This window comes from Parambassis ranga, chromosome 20 (genome assembly GCF_900634625.1).
Source record: "Parambassis ranga chromosome 20, fParRan2.1, whole genome shotgun sequence".
NCBI lineage: Eukaryota > Metazoa > Chordata > Actinopteri > Ambassidae > Parambassis > Parambassis ranga.
In genome coordinates, this window is record NC_041040.1 from 18,730,094 (window position 1) to 18,746,971 (window position 16,878).

The 16,878-nt window shown below is 40.9% G+C and overlaps 1 protein-coding gene across 1 annotated transcript in view; it reads right to left on the minus strand.

Annotated features, from left to right (window-relative positions):
• dpp6a (dipeptidyl-peptidase 6a) overlaps positions 1 to 16,878 on the minus strand; it is a 130,041-nt gene that overhangs the window by 12,379 nt on the left and 100,784 nt on the right. The window contains exons 4-8 of the mRNA XM_028432828.1: positions 9,788 to 9,882; positions 9,388 to 9,462; positions 8,185 to 8,237; positions 7,472 to 7,553; positions 3,837 to 3,957 (exon numbers count right to left, since the gene is read on the minus strand). Coding sequence (XP_028288629.1) covers positions 3,837 to 3,957; positions 7,472 to 7,553; positions 8,185 to 8,237; positions 9,388 to 9,462; positions 9,788 to 9,882 — 426 coding nt within the window. The remainder of the gene's footprint in view (positions 1 to 3,836; positions 3,958 to 7,471; positions 7,554 to 8,184; positions 8,238 to 9,387; positions 9,463 to 9,787; positions 9,883 to 16,878) is intronic.

A 16,878-nucleotide genomic window follows, 5' to 3' on the forward strand; every position in this document is an offset into this window, starting at 1 on the left:
GATTTTCTACTTCTTCAGCCACACACAGAAAAACCATGCGAGTGAGGCAGCTGTTACTATAAATACAGCGATAAGAAGTGATAATTAAGAACGAAGGGAGAAGCACATGACAGAGAAAAGTGAGACTGTGCTAAGCGTGTGCACTGGAAACATTCTGAGATGAGGCAGGAGACAAATGTTGTTACAGTCTTAGCAAGACTATTTTTATGAGGTATGTCAGGAAAACTAGAACCTCAGATAAAGCACACACATATTGATGATAAACTCAGAGACTACAAAGCTTAGAAAGAAGCTGCTGTTTTTAAAAAGCTGGAGGACAGAATGCACTGAGTATAAAGCCTGTCTCTATTAGAAGGAGAAGCAAAGGAGGAACGGAAGAGGTAGAAGAATGATGACTGAGCAGAATGAGAGAGGAACATGAAGCAGGAAAAGAGGAAGACAGTAGAATTAAAAGGTGAGGAAAAGGAGCAGGAAGAGGAGAGACAGGGGTTTAAAGAAGAGGATTAAGTAAAAGGGAGAAGAAGAGTTGAGGTGAAGGAAGAGGAGATAGTTGGAAAAAGAGGCTGGTGGTTTCAAAGCTGACAGGAGAATTAGGAAAGAAAGGAAAAAGAAGAAAATGGCAGGATGAGGACCCTTTAGGAAGAAGAAGGAGAAGAAGATCACAAGAGAAGAAGAAGACAAGATGGGAGGAAGAAGTTGAGGCAAACAAAAACAAGAACGGGAAGAAGATGATGGCAGTAAAGGAGGAAGACTGACTTTCCCTCACCTGACAACCCCCACAGCTAAGAAAGTTCCCCAGAACTACTTTAACACTTTGTCTTCACAGTGAACTCAAACCAACATTCTCCTCTCTTTATTAATCCTTCAGCTTGTGCACAGTGTTGATTATGCGGTTACTCTGCGGCCGCGGGCTGCGACACAAACAGAGCGATAAACAGAAACAACCGCACCAAACAAGCCTCTTGACGACAAACAGTCATCTAGCCAAACATCTATGGGACATGCGCGACTCGAATCAAAGCGCTGGTTTTATCTCGGCACGCCAGAGCCCAATAAACAGCTGTTTCCTCGGGCGCTGCAGGATGTGTCGGTATCAGCGCAGCCTCAATAATCAGACAGCCGACAGATGACAGAGCACTCCAGACTCTCCTGAGGCATGTTGGACTATTACACACAGCCGCCGGGGCTCTTGGCTGCGCCTGCTCTTTTTTTAATTTGGCTTTTAATTTTCCTCTTTTTCTCCCATCTCACGCACACAAACACACACACATCTTCACGGATTAAAAACAGCAATGCAAACCAGCGGATATTCAAGCCTTGGCAGATTATCTGCCAACCTTTCACCCCCTGTAGCATCAAATCTGCCGCACAGCGACGGGCAAAGCTTCAAACCTCATTCCTGCTCGGCGGAAGTCTGAGCCTCAGCTTGACCTTGGCCAGAGGACAGTCTGAGTCATTAGCAGGGAAAAATCTGCCCTGCAGTCTCACTGATGAATGTAAACATTACACAACCTGGCACGGCTCCCGAGCCGCCCCCGGAGAGATGCTTGCATCACCACTGGGCCGGAGCCAAATCTATTTCCAGGCTGACAGATGAGATTCATCATTAATGGGCATGAAAAGGGACTGTTAGTGTGTTTGTGTAAATGGAATGAAATCAAGATGAATTAAATCTTCAGCTGCCTGCAGGTCATGAGTGTGACTCAAACAAACTATGGGCTTTATTCTGTTGCTGTCACTGTCTTCTGGTTTTATTTGGACTCATCCACTGAGGTGCAGAGAGGATGCCGGGAGCCACCCGTCATCACTAACACAACATGAGGTCCAGTCCTTAAAAACAACCACGGTGCACGTACCTGCTGTTTGCATGTCATACTTAAAGTCATGCTTAAATTTTCTGAGCCTCTCAGAATTTTCTATTTTCTACATTTCTGCAAAAATATGACCCAAAACCTCAGTCGAAGTCCTAAAAGTAGAGAAAGTGAAACAAAAATGCTGCCTAGGGGTTATGCATGGTAACCTTGCAGCCTGTTACATGACTTGTTTTGGAGTGATCTTTGGATGTTCACACTCAATGACATGTTCCATTGACTGAATCCACCTCTAAATTGATCAATTCTACTTTGTCTTTCAAAATTCTTTAATTGTTCAGGTTCACATACTTTGTGTGCACATGTATGTATTGTTGAATCCTCAATAAATCAATCACAAAGTGGATTTTTTATGTTTTAAATGTATTTTATGATTTCATGGTTTCTCTTTTATAACTTTCAGGACTTGTATGAAAATCACTTGATGTGTTGAGTCATATTTATGCAGCATTATAGAAAAATATGCAGATAGGAACATTTTGCCTCATAAAATGTGCTTAGTATGGAAACACACACCACTATTAGACCTAACCCAACCCTAATTAAATGGCTACCATCACATTCCAGTGCTAAAGCTAATCATGAGTACAACATAAATGTGTCAATCATGGGGCCTAATGACACTGTGCCGGCGAAGGGACACAAACCTGATGCGATCCACATACTCATCAGTAAGGGCTGAAACATCTATATTGACTAATGGTTTTTATCTTAAATAAACAAAATCCAAATGCTAAGGCTTCCAAATACAGCATGTAAGAGATAACACAAAGCATTCTCTCTTCACCAAGCACCTTAGTATCACCTCACAATCTCTACGTAAGGCGCAAAAAGCAATTCAATTGTTCTATGACTCACTTTTATCTGATCATTATGAGGCTGATGCTGTGTTTTATCTCTCTGTGTGAAAGATTTATCCGGTCAATAAATGATGAGTGTAAATTACCAGGCCTTCAGCAGCCTATAAATACCAGTCAGGGGGTCAGACGCCACAATAACACTCTGATTAATGTTTGAATGGCTATTGCTCTTTGAAGGATGGATGTGGATTCGAATATCTGCCTGGTTAATGTGGAGATAAGAGGAGCTGAGGGAGGACAAATAAAAAACCAGTTGAGACACAGCCTGCTGCACCGGTGACCTCGGATAACATCTGTGTCACAGCGGCGTGGGTGGCAACACTTTAAACAGATGTGAGATGTTTCTCTGCAGGATGAACAGCCTGTTGTGTGTCTCTGTATTTCCCAGTTCACCGGAGCAGTCCCTGTTGTACTGTGCCACACTCACGCAGTGCTGATAACTATTGATACAGAACATGTGTTTATTTTTAGGGATAATTGAAATAATATTCATTTTTAATTTGACTACAGGAAATCATGGCTAGAAATATTATGTGGTTACAGGCACTCAGGAGTCTCACTGTCTCGTGTCAGTAATACCTACAGACGACCAGGTCTCATGCAAAGCTGAAAACTGGACTCATCAGAGAAGATGACCTTACTCCCGTCCCCTGTAATCCAATGCTCAGCCTGGCTCTTCTTTGCTACTCATTGATGAGAGGTTTTGTTTTCTAGCTTTACACGATCTGAGCCCTGCCCTTAGGAGCCCGTTCGGAACCGGTCTCCCCGTGCACTTCACCCCAGCTGCTATTTGCCATTCATAGGTCACTTGATCCTATGGTGGCCAAGTGACATTTGAATGAGATGATGGTCATCCCAGTCATGCCAGTCTGAAGCTTTGTTATACAAAATGTCTGCTGCTTGACCTTGTTGCTGTCCAAAAAAGTATGGAAGCAACCTGACTCTCACTGTATCCCTCAGTAAAACCAGAACTGATGCCCCCATTGCAAGAGGGTAGTGATGACCACAGCAGGGTTTTTGTTCATACATGTAGAGATGCTGATTTCAGAAAATAATTGCAGTGGTCTCTTAATATATCTTCCAGAGCTGTGTATCTTTGTCTTACCTTCGTACAACCAATCACTGAGTCCATTGAAGATGACGCCTTCTTTGCCTGAAGACACCAGCCGAATGGAGCGGCTCTCCACCTTCGAGCGGTAGTAGATATTGTTCTCAAAAATGAAGATCTGCAATAGAGATACATTAGTTAATCTAATCACGTAAACATTTGAGAACAATTAAAGTGCAGCTGCACTGCTGCTCAGGTGTTCATGTGCTAGACGTTGAGTGCCCATCAGATTTAAGGACACTGATATGTAAGTGACCCTGACTGGCAGCCCTCATAGAGGCAGCATCCTCTAAGTGAATGAGCCTCTATTATTTCCACAAGAAGACAGTGTGCTATTCATACTGAAACTGGTACAGGTGGGAGACCTTGGAACAGCAGAAGTCGGTACATCACTTGGAATCAGAACATGCATTAGCATGCTGCCTTTTCACACACAGGACATACATACGCATACATTTGAAAAGCAGCTTTTGATTAAAGAGAAACCAGTGTTTCTGAGAAAAAAAGTCTTTCCCGATAAAATGGCAAACCTTGGGAGCAGATTTTGACTTTGACGCTCTCCTCCACAGGCCTGCAGGGTTTTCAAGATAACTGAAGGTCAACTCTTTCATTACAGAGAATAATACATCATCAGCACCCACAGTGAACGTGGTAAGGCGGGGCGGCTCTCCGGGCAGGAATTTCAAAATGTTACAGCCTTAATGCTGTGCTGAAATCAATCTCAGGCTATTACAGAAAGGGCTCACTCAGTATCTGAAGGATTATGGAATCTCTTTGCCTCAAGCAGGTATCATGCTATCAGTATGTGAATGATTCTCTTACAAATATTCACTCTGAGCTCTAAATGATGAAACTATATGCAGCAGGCATATTTTGCAGCTTTGTATCACGGCTGCTTGTTGATGTTTCTCTCTTTTTCTAAGTGCATCTTCAGCACGCAGTAAAATATCAGATTGCTAAAACTTTCTGCAGCCGATGCTGCATCTTTTTAAAAGTATCTGTCACAGTTACTTTCTCTTGAGAAACACAGACTGCAGGCCCGGTGCTCCGGTGTCACTTCGGTACAGATGGAGTCCCTGTATAGAAGCTAATCTAGGCCACGGCACAGAGAGAAGACCTGGCCCCATTCTCCGAAGAAAGGTGGAGTATGTGGAGCAGTTTAGTTAGTAGTTTTTTTTTTTACAATAAATCTTGTGAGAGACTATGGTCTTGTGGGAGACCATAGGCTGGGCCTATAAGGCTAGAAGTAGATACAGTTAAGCTAAGATTAGGCTCATGAAAATTTAAGAAGTCAGAGCTGTCAATCACTTCCCAGTCCAGTGAGGTGCCAAATTCTTGGATCAACTGCCATAAATGAAGCTGAGTATCTTGAGTTTCCACTTGATGGCTGGCCCCAGCAGTGAGGTCCCCCCCCCCATGTAAACATGTCCAGCTTCACAGTTGAAAGATATTTACAGTGTGGTACGAAAGAAGTTTTATTGATCACTTCCATGTTCACGACAAATGTCTTAAGGCCTAAAGTTACCAGAGCTGTTGCTGATTTATATAGCTGTCATGTAAGATTTTGCTGTTGAGGCTGCTCTACAGTGTTTTCGAACTTTCAGTGGATGTTTGGCAGCAGTAATTTGTTTCCTTTTTGTGTGCGTAAAAAGTCATAAAATGTTAGCTTCCAAGAAAAATAAGGATGCTATCAAGATGCATTATGAGAAATGTAGGCTCGTTAGGCTAGGGAGGCGTTTGCAGTCTCCTAGCTTCAATTAATTGCTCCTGTAATATTCAATACAAGTCTAATAATTAATCACTCTTGGGCCACCATTAGCCTAAAATGATGTGAGTGAGGAAATTATACACAGTTTAGGAACAATGAATACACACTCCCTATTGATTTCTCTCTCTTTTTGCACAGACACACATTAAGTGTGGAGCTGAACTTCCCAAATTGTGTCAGCCATTTATTGAAGATTAGCCGCCTGCGGGGAGGAAGAAAAAAAAAGGAAGGAGAGGTAAAAAAAAGCGTAAGAAGCATCTTCTAAACAGCCAAACAAACAGCTCAACATGTGGCTGGACAACATAAGGTGATTTATGAAAAGGATGCGGACAACACACACCTTGAAATCTGCCTCTTTTAGCTAACATCTCACCTCAACTACTATGATGCAGGATTCTTTAACCTTAGAGTAAACCAGCTGCTCTGCTTCATGCAAAGATGAAAGTAAGACTACTTTGTGACAAATGGTGGGAAACTTCAGGCTGAATCAATCTAGGAAGCATGTTAATTAATCCACCAACGAGATAACAGATAATTAATATCATTGTGCTGCAGGATGTAATCACTTACAGTCTGACTGCCCTGCAAAGCAACAGACTGAGGCTCATTATTCCTCCGACAAGTTTGCCTGTGTGATGATGGAGACGGAAGATGACTCATCTCAGGAGAAGTTGCAAAAGACCATCACTTCTTATGGTTCTGCAGCGGTGCTTAATTTGAAATTTGTTTATAGGTAATCATAGATAGATAGTTTGTGTGGATGATTTTCAAGGACTTTGCCTTGTCTCTGAAAGAAAATATAATCTGTGTCTCAATTCTGAAGCCACGTTTTTGTCACAAAGAGAAATCACGGCAGCTGTGAAAGATTTCTCAGCTGAAAAAGGAGACCTTCTTTCACCTTAACCCTTCCAGGAGCCTGCTACTTTACTGTGTGCTGGTCAATTTGCACGTGTAATGGTGTGTTGAGGTGACCCTGGTACTTGTAAAGTAGGCATGTTGTATCTGTCAGACTGCTCAGGTGGTCACTTATGTACATACGTACATAAAACAGACGTTCTACATTTCACCATGTATAAAACTACCTGACTGCAGCCACACGTTCGGACGGCGTTAGCCAGCAGCTAATAGCTAACTAGTTCACTCATTCAAGTGATGCTAACAGTGTACCGACATCATGACTGAGGAGCATTATAAAATGACAGTGACCAACTCTTCAGACAGTTTCTCAGATTTTGTGTTCTGATCCGGTCTGTTGATTTTTGTGCTACCCTTTGATTTGTGCTAGCTTGCACATGTGTTTGCACGTTAGGGTACATACACTAAATATATGAATGTCAGGCAGTGCCTCTGAAACACTCTGTGAGACCTGAAGTCACATCAAAGTTGGAATGCAGAACAAACTCCCCTGACTTTAAACATAACACCTTTCAATCCCTTGTAATAGGTGACCAATTATTTTGTTGTTGCTGTTCTCACCTTCAAAAATAAAACGAATTTAATCATGAAAATTCCAAGAGTCAGTAAAGGATATTTCATGTTAAAAAATTCTTTGATTCAGTGGACTGTCACACCAAGGTCATGTTTCCCAATTTTAAGGCTAGAGTATCTGAAGAAGAGGAATAAAAAGAGGAAGAAGAGGGGAAAACTGTATTTCCATGTGTTTTTCCACACTGAAATCATATCAATGTCCTCTGCACCTCTCACAAGGAGCACTGAGCACATGTGATCAGTGGTGCATCACTGAAGGAGACGTTTGGGGGTTAGGTGCTTTGCTGAAAGGCACGTCAATAATCGATGTTGAGGAGACAAGCGTGAATATCATCGGTCAGCAGACAGAAGCGCTGGCTTTAATTGTACTTCTTACCAGTTGCTGATCCTGCGGGCCCCAGCCTGCATACTGAAGCTGAGCGTTCCGGACCTCTGGAGGGTTCAGGTTCCATGTCTCCCTGTGGTGCACAGACAGAGGACATCAGATAGAAGTAAAGACACATCAACACAAAGACTGTCTGCTCCCAGCGCCGCTGCAGCAGCACAGGAACAAGTGTAGAACAAAGGTTTAAGTGTATCCATAAATACCAGAGCTCTGTATCAGTGTCACCTCTCCTCATTGGCAAAAGTGCTGCGCAGTGCAGGCTGCAGAATTAGAGGTGCCACTGCCTCTATGTCTTTGTCTGGAGCCCAGGATGAATGAGGTCATCAGCTGAACAGCTTTTTCTCCGCATGTCACCACTGGGTGGCAGCAAATAGATTAGAACAGGAGGGCTGCTGATAAGCCTGTGACCTGGTGTAGAAGTCACTCAAAGGGGAACTGGAACAAATGGCCGCAGCGGCTTTTGATAAAGATGCCGAGGCACCTGATTAACTTGGCAGTAAAATCTGTATCTGGGCAAGATCTGCATATGTTTAAGCCACCTTTCACTACACAGATGGCATTTTGTTGAGGCACTTAAGTAAACAAAGGAACTAATCAGTCAGAGGTGCGCTGTGGGTGGTAGCTGCGAGAACAGGTGTGAAACAAGTCTCAGAGCAGCAAGTTCAGCTGAGATATTACAGGACAGCACAATGAAATACACTTACGGAGTCTCCAGACTGCAGATGATGTAGAAGGCCGTGTAGGAATGCTGATACACCTGGAAGAAGAAGCAGACAGGTATTTTAGTTCAGCCTTGATCACCAATTATTTTGTTGTTGTTGTATTGTTTGGGAGAAACAATGTGTGTAGTGACATCGAGCAGAAGTGCAGCATGAGTTAGAAAATAAGGACAGTTGTTGTTGGGTAATCCTGAAGAATGAACATATAAATTTGAACACTGCCATAAACTTGCAAATAAATGTATATCTATTCTGAATCTAATACCTTTTACTTTCCTCTTGAACGTTGTTTATCTATAAATAAGACTTCTTTCTTATAATTTTGAGGATTTCTTGCTTCACTCAGAAAAGAAAATATTTTTGTTGATCCTACCGCCAGCTAACGTGTCAAAAAGGACATTAATATATTATAAAAACCCTATTGTCTTTGCCTTCTGTCTGGTTCTGCGTGATCTCCACATCATACATCTATATCTTTGAACAGTGCAGGAACGTCACTGCCCACAGGAGATTCATTCACATTCATGGCAGAGACAGTGTTATTAACGTGTTAGTATGCAAACACTGTTTAACATAAACACTGCTGCATGTTCCGAAGATGAAGTGTGCATGAATGTGCATTTGAGAGCGTATGACCGCGTGCTGCTACAGCGAGCGCATCAAGGTGATGTGTAATAAAGGTAAACACATGCAAGTCACACACACTTCAGTGTGTCATAATGTTTTCTATTCACCTCTCAGGCAATAACACAAGGTTATATATCTGCTGCCACTGCAGTGACTCATTGGTGAAGCAGAATAAACACCCAAACAACAGCTATCCAAATCATCAATATATCTCATCTACCTTTATTAGAAGCTAAAAATTCATTAATATCATATTTATTTAAGAATGACAGATATTAAATTCTCACCCACACAGTGCATCTCATTCCCTCCCTGCAGCCTCTGCACCGAAGGGGGTTTGTTTGTGTTCCTGCCTCCCTCGCTACAGTTCCGCTCTGCTGTGCTTAGACCCCGCCACCATCGCTGACAGGCAACGGTGTGCAACAGGCCTTCACACCCCGCTATGATTACTTTCTCCCTCTCCTCCCCGACACCCCAACCCCTCACACAAGCGGAGGCAGCTGACATATTTGGCTGTCAGTTTGCTAATTCAAAAAACAAGCAAACAAATGAGAAGCTCACCGGTGCAACGTTGTAGGCCAGCAGCACATGCTTCAAGTCAGGGGACACCTCATACTTGCTGGCTTTGTACATTTCCTGAAAAATCAAAGGAAGATGTGAGTAAAAAAAAAAATGAGACGCCTAACCAAGTGTGGTATTTTTTCATTAAAGCACTCCTTAAATGGCTGCGTTTGACAGATTGCTTGGCTCCTAAAGCAAATGGGAGTTGTATTCATCTGATGGCAAACATAATGTTGTGTGTCGTCACCCAAGTCGATGGTACATCTCCATCTCTTTCCACACAGCCCTGAATATTAAATATGTAGCTCACATTCACAGTAATAACGGATTATTTGATTAAGCTCTGTAACTATAAAAATCATGGTCAGTCCACTGACTGTAACATGGTAGGAAAACTTACAAACTTCTTGTTGTGCACAAGGATGGTTTGTTCGTTAGTGTCAATGTTGAGCTTGATGACATGGCCGTCACGATTTCGGTACAAGAGCTCATTACCTAGAAAGAGAGCAAGGAGAAACAAAGAAAGAGTTAGTAAAAACATTTTAAACCTCTTACAAACAAACACCTTTTTACATTTATAATGTCACATGATGGTCAGAATGGATGCTGAAGAAAGACGTAGTCTAAAAACCACAGCAAGGTCCTTCCTAGGAGCTTTACAGCGTTTACTTTTGGTAAGGATTCTTTTTGGTTAATTCCTTGTAAATATTTGAGTGTTTTTTTGTAAATGTTAGATTTTTTCCTTCGCAATACAGTGTGGCAAAACAAAAATTGGCCACAGCCACCAGTCAGTACCTCACCTCATCAGTGAGCAAGTACACTACTCAAAAAAATAAAGGGAACACTAAAATAACACATCCTACATCTCAATGAATGAAATATTCTAGTAGAAAATCTTCATTTATTACACAGTGGAATATGTTGAGAGCAAAATAACATTAAATGATCAATGTAAATCAACATTATTATCCCATGGAGGTCTGGATTTAGAACTCCTGGACAGTCTGTGACTCAACATGGCGTTGGTGGATGGAACAAGACATGATGTCCCAGATCACCCTGCACGGAGTTGGGCTGTAAGCACAAGCCCCACTTGTGGATGTTGGGCCCTCATACCACCCTCATGGAGTCTGTTTCTAGGGCTGTCTTGATAACTGCCTCTCATTTCCACCTGTTGTCTGTTCCATTTGCACAACAGCAGCTGAAACTGATTCACAATCAGTGTTGATCCTAACTGGACAGGCTGATTTCACAGAAGTGTCACTGACTTGGAGTTACTTTGTGGTAAGTGTTCCCTTTTATTGTTTTGAGCAGTGTATATAAGGTTATCCCAGCAAAGCATTCAGCTTTTTGTGCTAGTTTTTTCTGTGCAGTATCTAGTCTGTAGGTTTGCATTAATGCTAACCTACAAGCTAACCTAAAGCTGAAGTGGAGTCAGCTGAGCTAGATCTCCCTGCTCTACTGGAAATCTTACTTGGATTTATAGCTAAATTGAAACAAGACTTTTTAAATACAGACTCAACGTCAATTTGAACAATTCAAGTGCAACAAAACAATTCTAATTGTTTTTAATTAATTAAAACTACTAATCATCAGGATTGTGCAGGCACATATTGATTAAAACAAAAAAAAACAACCCAGCATCAGATTTTAATTCAAATTCTTCTCTCTGAGTCACACCTTATTTAAACCAGAGTAAAAACATGTACTTTTGTTATAGCACTTTAGATGACATTCAAGCCAAAATATACATATGTGTGTGTGTGTGTGTCATTTTTGAAGAGGAAGACTTTCATCTTTTTAGTAGAAAAAGGACAGCTATCAATATCCTTGAATACCAAAAGCTTCCAGGCACAAGTTCACACCACCAGAGGAAACCATTATTTGACAGATGTATGGAAGTTCACGTAGCTCCTCATCCATCAGGCCTTATCAGGGATAGATTTAATACAGCAACTGCCCCCTTTCACCTTCAGTCTATCTGTGCCTCTCTTTCTTACTGCTTCAGTCATCCATAGGTGCATGAGCAACCATGCCATTTGGTGAGGTAATTAGAGGCTAGAGATTGTTATGCGGACCACTCGCTATCTGCTAGCATATCTAATTGTCCATTAGAGGTGACAAAATTACCATCACAATGGGTTTAATTCAGAACGTGCTTATGAGAGCAGTTTCAGACATTTTTAGATCGGCATAGTCAAATGTCCCCCTTCAACGGCTTCTGTCTCCTCTGGCATACTAACAAGGGGATAAAATGGACTCCTCAATGGCGATAAATAAAAAAGGTGCAGATTTGTTTAGCATCCTGAAAAATGTTATATATGAAAGGGTACTTGTGGGGCCTAAAAGAGTAAATGAATGATAGACTTTGTTTTGACCTACATCTCTTTAGGGCATCTTTCCATCTTTATCTCACATGAGAGATGGCTCCTCAGATCTTCCACTGATCTCTCAAATCCTTCAAACCGATGTGTATTTTATAAACCCTCCTGCTGAGTTCATCATTTTAGACCTTATCATACCTCCTTCACCGCTCCAGCATTTTGTTTTCTGCATTCATTCTTTCACACTCCCCCGTGGCATTATGTCTTCCATTCAATCCATCGTTTTCTGGTTCTCTCTCTTTCTTTTCCTCTCCACCACTGTGGATTAGCCCTAGGTGCTGTTTTCCCCTCTGATCTATACCTTTCCATGGCAGTATGTCTTATTAATACAGCCTCCTGCCCATGGCACAGCCGTAACCCAGCCTCAGTCCAGGGAGGCAGAGGGAGTGATGGGAAGGGGTGAGACAGGCAAAAACTGAGAGAAAGAGGGCCCAAAATGTTACACTGAGTTGGAGTGAGAATTTTAAACTTTAAGGTGTACATTTAGTGTATCTCTGCCTTTATCTAGCTGCTTCCATTAGTAGTGAAGTCATGAATTAATGGAAGGTCCACTCCATATTTGACCAACATGTCCCCATGCAAAATGGTTTGATTTGTCAATGGATTCAAAACTAACAAAAATGGGCTGCCTGCCAGGCGGACATGATGGTGCAGTGCTCAGTGCTGTTGCCTCACAGCAAGAAGGCTTCTGGATGCTTTCCTTTCTGTGTTGAGTCTACATGTTCCCCCTTGTGTTGTTTTCTCTGCAGACACCAGCTTCCTCCTTCCTAAAGACATTTCTCTTTGTCCAGGGTATACCCTGCCTTTTGCAAAATGGATGGATGAATGATCTTCCTGTGAAGGTCAAGGTTTGACTAGATGTTTATAGTAGAAATAATACTGCTAGACAACAAAGCTTGTTTCCTGGTTTGGTCAGCTATGCCCTGTCCTTCTTTGATTCATCAGACCTACATCATGTTAGAGAACAAGGACAACCTTGAACTACAGAATTACGAGAGTTGCTGATCTTGCATCTTTGCAGTGGCTGCATATGATTATAACCACAAAATAATAGACTGATTATATAGAAAGGCTGTTAGCATCCAGGTGCAGAGAGTATGAGCACAGCGTTCGCAGAGAATCAAGGGAGAATGAAAATAAAGATGCGGAAAGAGACGTATGAGACTCTGAATTCTAATCATGCATGTCTGACAAATTTCTTGTGTGTACAAGAGCAGGTCTTCAGTAGCAGCATTATTATTATTACTCATAAGATTGATGGCTAAAACTATGAAAACACATTGTGCCAAATTATCCTTTAACCCAATCTAATCCTCATTAGTCCATTCTCCACTCTAGGGAACCATGTTTTAGTCCTTCACTGTGCCTCATGTGCTATAGGAAGGAAAAGTGACTTTGGTAGTGCAGTGATTGTATTTAGGATCGTCTTCTGTCTTTGCAATCTTGGATATATATTTCCACTCAACACTTTTTTATAAGAGCATAACTGAAACACTTGAAGCACTCACATAGAGCAGAATTCTTAACAGGGCTGTTATGGCAGAAGAAGTTCCAGGAGAGGGGTGAGAAAAGAATTACTGCCTCGCAAGCAACCAGTAGTAATCACTGTATGACCATGACTGAAGCAAATGTTAAAAAACAGAATGAAATGGACGGATGTGAGATCACAGTGTGGTCAGATTCTAAAGTCTATTACTGTATTTAAAGTTCTGGGCAAAAAAATTCTTCTGAATAATATACACTGCTCAAACAGAAGAAAAGGGAACACTTAAGCCGGGCATACACTGTGCGTTTTTTGGTCTGATTTTGACCCAAACTTTTAGTTGTACGATTTCTTTGATTCAGGCCAAATTTCTGTGTCTTTAATCACACAGTGTACAGGGGCTCACAAGAGGTGATTAACATCACACGAACGGCAATCAGATAATCGCTTAAATTTCTGATGTTTTAGAATTTTGTTGCCCCTAAAGAGAGGCCCTTAGTCTGTGCTTTCTGCCACTGTGCATGCGTTGGGCGAACACGCTCGACGTCATTGCGCCTACACAAAATTGTTACAGATGATAACAATCATGGTGGCAACCACACGACGTTGGAAAAAGTGATGGAGGCTGTTTGACGAGCTGTGGCAGAAACACAAACACAAATTGTGACTGACAGACTTTTTCTCTGAAATAGCAACAGTTCCGAGTTAGACATGTTTAATTTCCGGTTCAGTGTGATCACGGCTCTTCCACCTCTGCAGTGGCTCCCGTGGCTTATAGATGCAAGCTCATTTTGGAAAAAAATACTGGCCATTTAATTTAAATGTATTTTATTCATTTCATTCTTTCATTGTAATAGTTATTTCTTTAGAGATTGAGGTGCTCTTGTGACATTAAAACAAAAAAACCTAGACATACTTGTAATCGATACATGAATTGCTATTCCCGACACCTGCATGAACATGAAAAAGTATAAGTTTGGAGTCCTGTCAACCTCTGGATCCACCTACTTGTGCAAGTAGGTTTTTTCCCATCATGAACTACATCAAAATGAAACATCACTCGAGCCTCACAGATGTGAGCTCCCAATCCTGCATTAAAATCAAAGTGATGTCTTGCAGCCCTGACATGGGTACACTGTGCTGTGAAGTTCAGAAGCAGAAATCACATTAACCAGAGAAATATACTGAATCTAAAAATAAATAATTAAACAAGTTCTTATTTTAATATATTCATATATTTATATTAAATTATATATTTTTACTGATATTATAAAATAACATATAAAAAATAAACGGTATATGAAGTGTTATATTTAATTTAGTTGTCAAATGGGTTTTGTGCGTCCTGAAAAAAAGATATATATATATGAAGAACAGGATGTGAGGTCACAGTTGCCATGACCTTTTAACTAACAATTTCTAATCACTGAATGTTTGATCCAAAGCTGTTCAGTACAAAAATGTGTGTCAGTGACTTACACCATCAAATTCTAATAGACTGAATTCTAATTAGTGATGAATGTGTGTTACCACACAGACCTTCAAAGGGTTACTCAGGTATAGTGTTCAGTTCTGGGCAAACCATTTGGAGTGTGCCAAATTTGAATAGAAATTGGATGAATGAAGTGCTGAACCTTACCTTCTCAATCTTCTCAAGGTGTTCCTCACATTCATGGACAAATGAATGCTGCTGGTCATGGCTAGTGTCAATATGCACATGAACATATGTATAACTCTACTTATGTGTGGTCTCACCACAGTGTAATGTAAACACTCATCACACTGTGTACTGACAGAACAGATTATTTCCTTTCACAGATAACTTGTACATCACAGTGGGAGTGAAATCACTGCCTAAATGGCCTTAACCTCAAACCGTAACCTCCACATAATACATCCCAATGTGATTACCAAACGCACTGCAGCGGTTTGTAGTGCAGTCTGTATTATTAGCCATGAGGTGAGCTGGGATTGCAGTGTTAAGTTCTAGATGAAATAGGATTTTTCTTTGCGGGTTCCAGGTCATCTGTCCGTGCCCAAGGCTGCAGATGATGACTGGTTTGATGAAAGTGACACAGGCTGCTGCAAAGGGGGGGATTAGAGTGTCTGTCAATGGTTAAATAATATGAAGTCTCCACTGCAGTAATACAGTCCTAAATCTTTAGCATAGATGTGCTGTAAAATATAGGTTCATAAAAAATCCAATTGGAATTTTAATTAAAAATCTCCCCTGGTCAATTAGTTTTTTAGTATTTCCTTTGGTGTATAGATCCTCAAAGAGAATTCCCCATTAAATATAACATGAGTGTGTTTTTTTGACTGACTTGATAAATGAGCATGCTAAGAAATGAATGGCAGACCAAACAAATGAGCACAAGCACCTCCAGTGTGAAGTCACTGACAGCACCTGGAACCACCCTGGGCTACAGCCAGCCCACTCTTGGCCAGTTTTCACAGTAGAAGTCATTTATGTTTATCAGGAGTGCCAATCAGTGTTGCCTGCTGGCTTCATTACTCACCAACTCTTCAGCTTCTCAGCTCAGCATTAAGGTTGAAATAAAACTATCCTGCCAATTTATGCTTGCTTCACGCTGTTTAACTCCGGAATGTTTTTTCTCATTATTTGGTTTTCTTGGACCTTGTTCATCTCAGAGCAGCAGGAGATTGAGGGAAAAAATGATGTTAAAACAAAAATATTGACATGGCTCAGTGAGATCAGCACTACACCTTTTAAACCTGCACATCTAGATGAGACTGATACAATCATTTATATCACTTATTGTAGACCATGCATGTAATTTTGCTATATGATGCCATCCATAACCAAGTCTTCTTTGCAAATAGATGGCATATCCGGTCAATAATTTACCAAAGGCCCATGGAAATAGTGGAGGGCCAGACCTGCACATCTGGCTAACATCATATTGCTATTGAGATCCAGTATGTGCTGACCACACCTCATGTTTTCCTGGACATACGTATTAAGGTCAAAGCTTTCATATTTTCTTAAGTTCAATTTTGACATGGAGGTCTTTGATGATTCGCTTAATCAAGCCTCAAGTGGCTACTCAAGAAACTCCAGGTATCCATTTCTAAGCCCTTCATTACATCCTTAACCCTGATGCACTGTTCGCAAACACTACCCTTATGTGTTGTTCGGGACAAAAACGTCCCCTATCTTTAACGGTTTTAAAAATATTTCAGATACATTTTTTTTTAAATTTCTTTGCATACACCTTTTAATTCACTTCAGTTCTAATCAACAGTAGTAAAAAATCATTTTCCCCCAGGATTTTTAAACACTTTAATCACCAATTTTATAAGGGGTGGTGCTGAAAATGGGAAAAAAAACACACAAAATGGCTCATTTTTAATAGTAAAGGTGAATGTGGATTGGATTTTTTTAAACCTATATTACAGTCTTGGTCATGTCAAACATCAGTAAAAAATTGATTTTATTGCATTATTATATATATTATAGTAATATAAAAACTAATATATATTATATATATTAGTTTTTGCACAGCACTGGATTTTCATTTTTTCTCCCTAATGTGTTGTTCGTGGACATTTTTGTCCCATAGACTTCCATTATAACCACATTTTTTGACTGCACAGCCATGG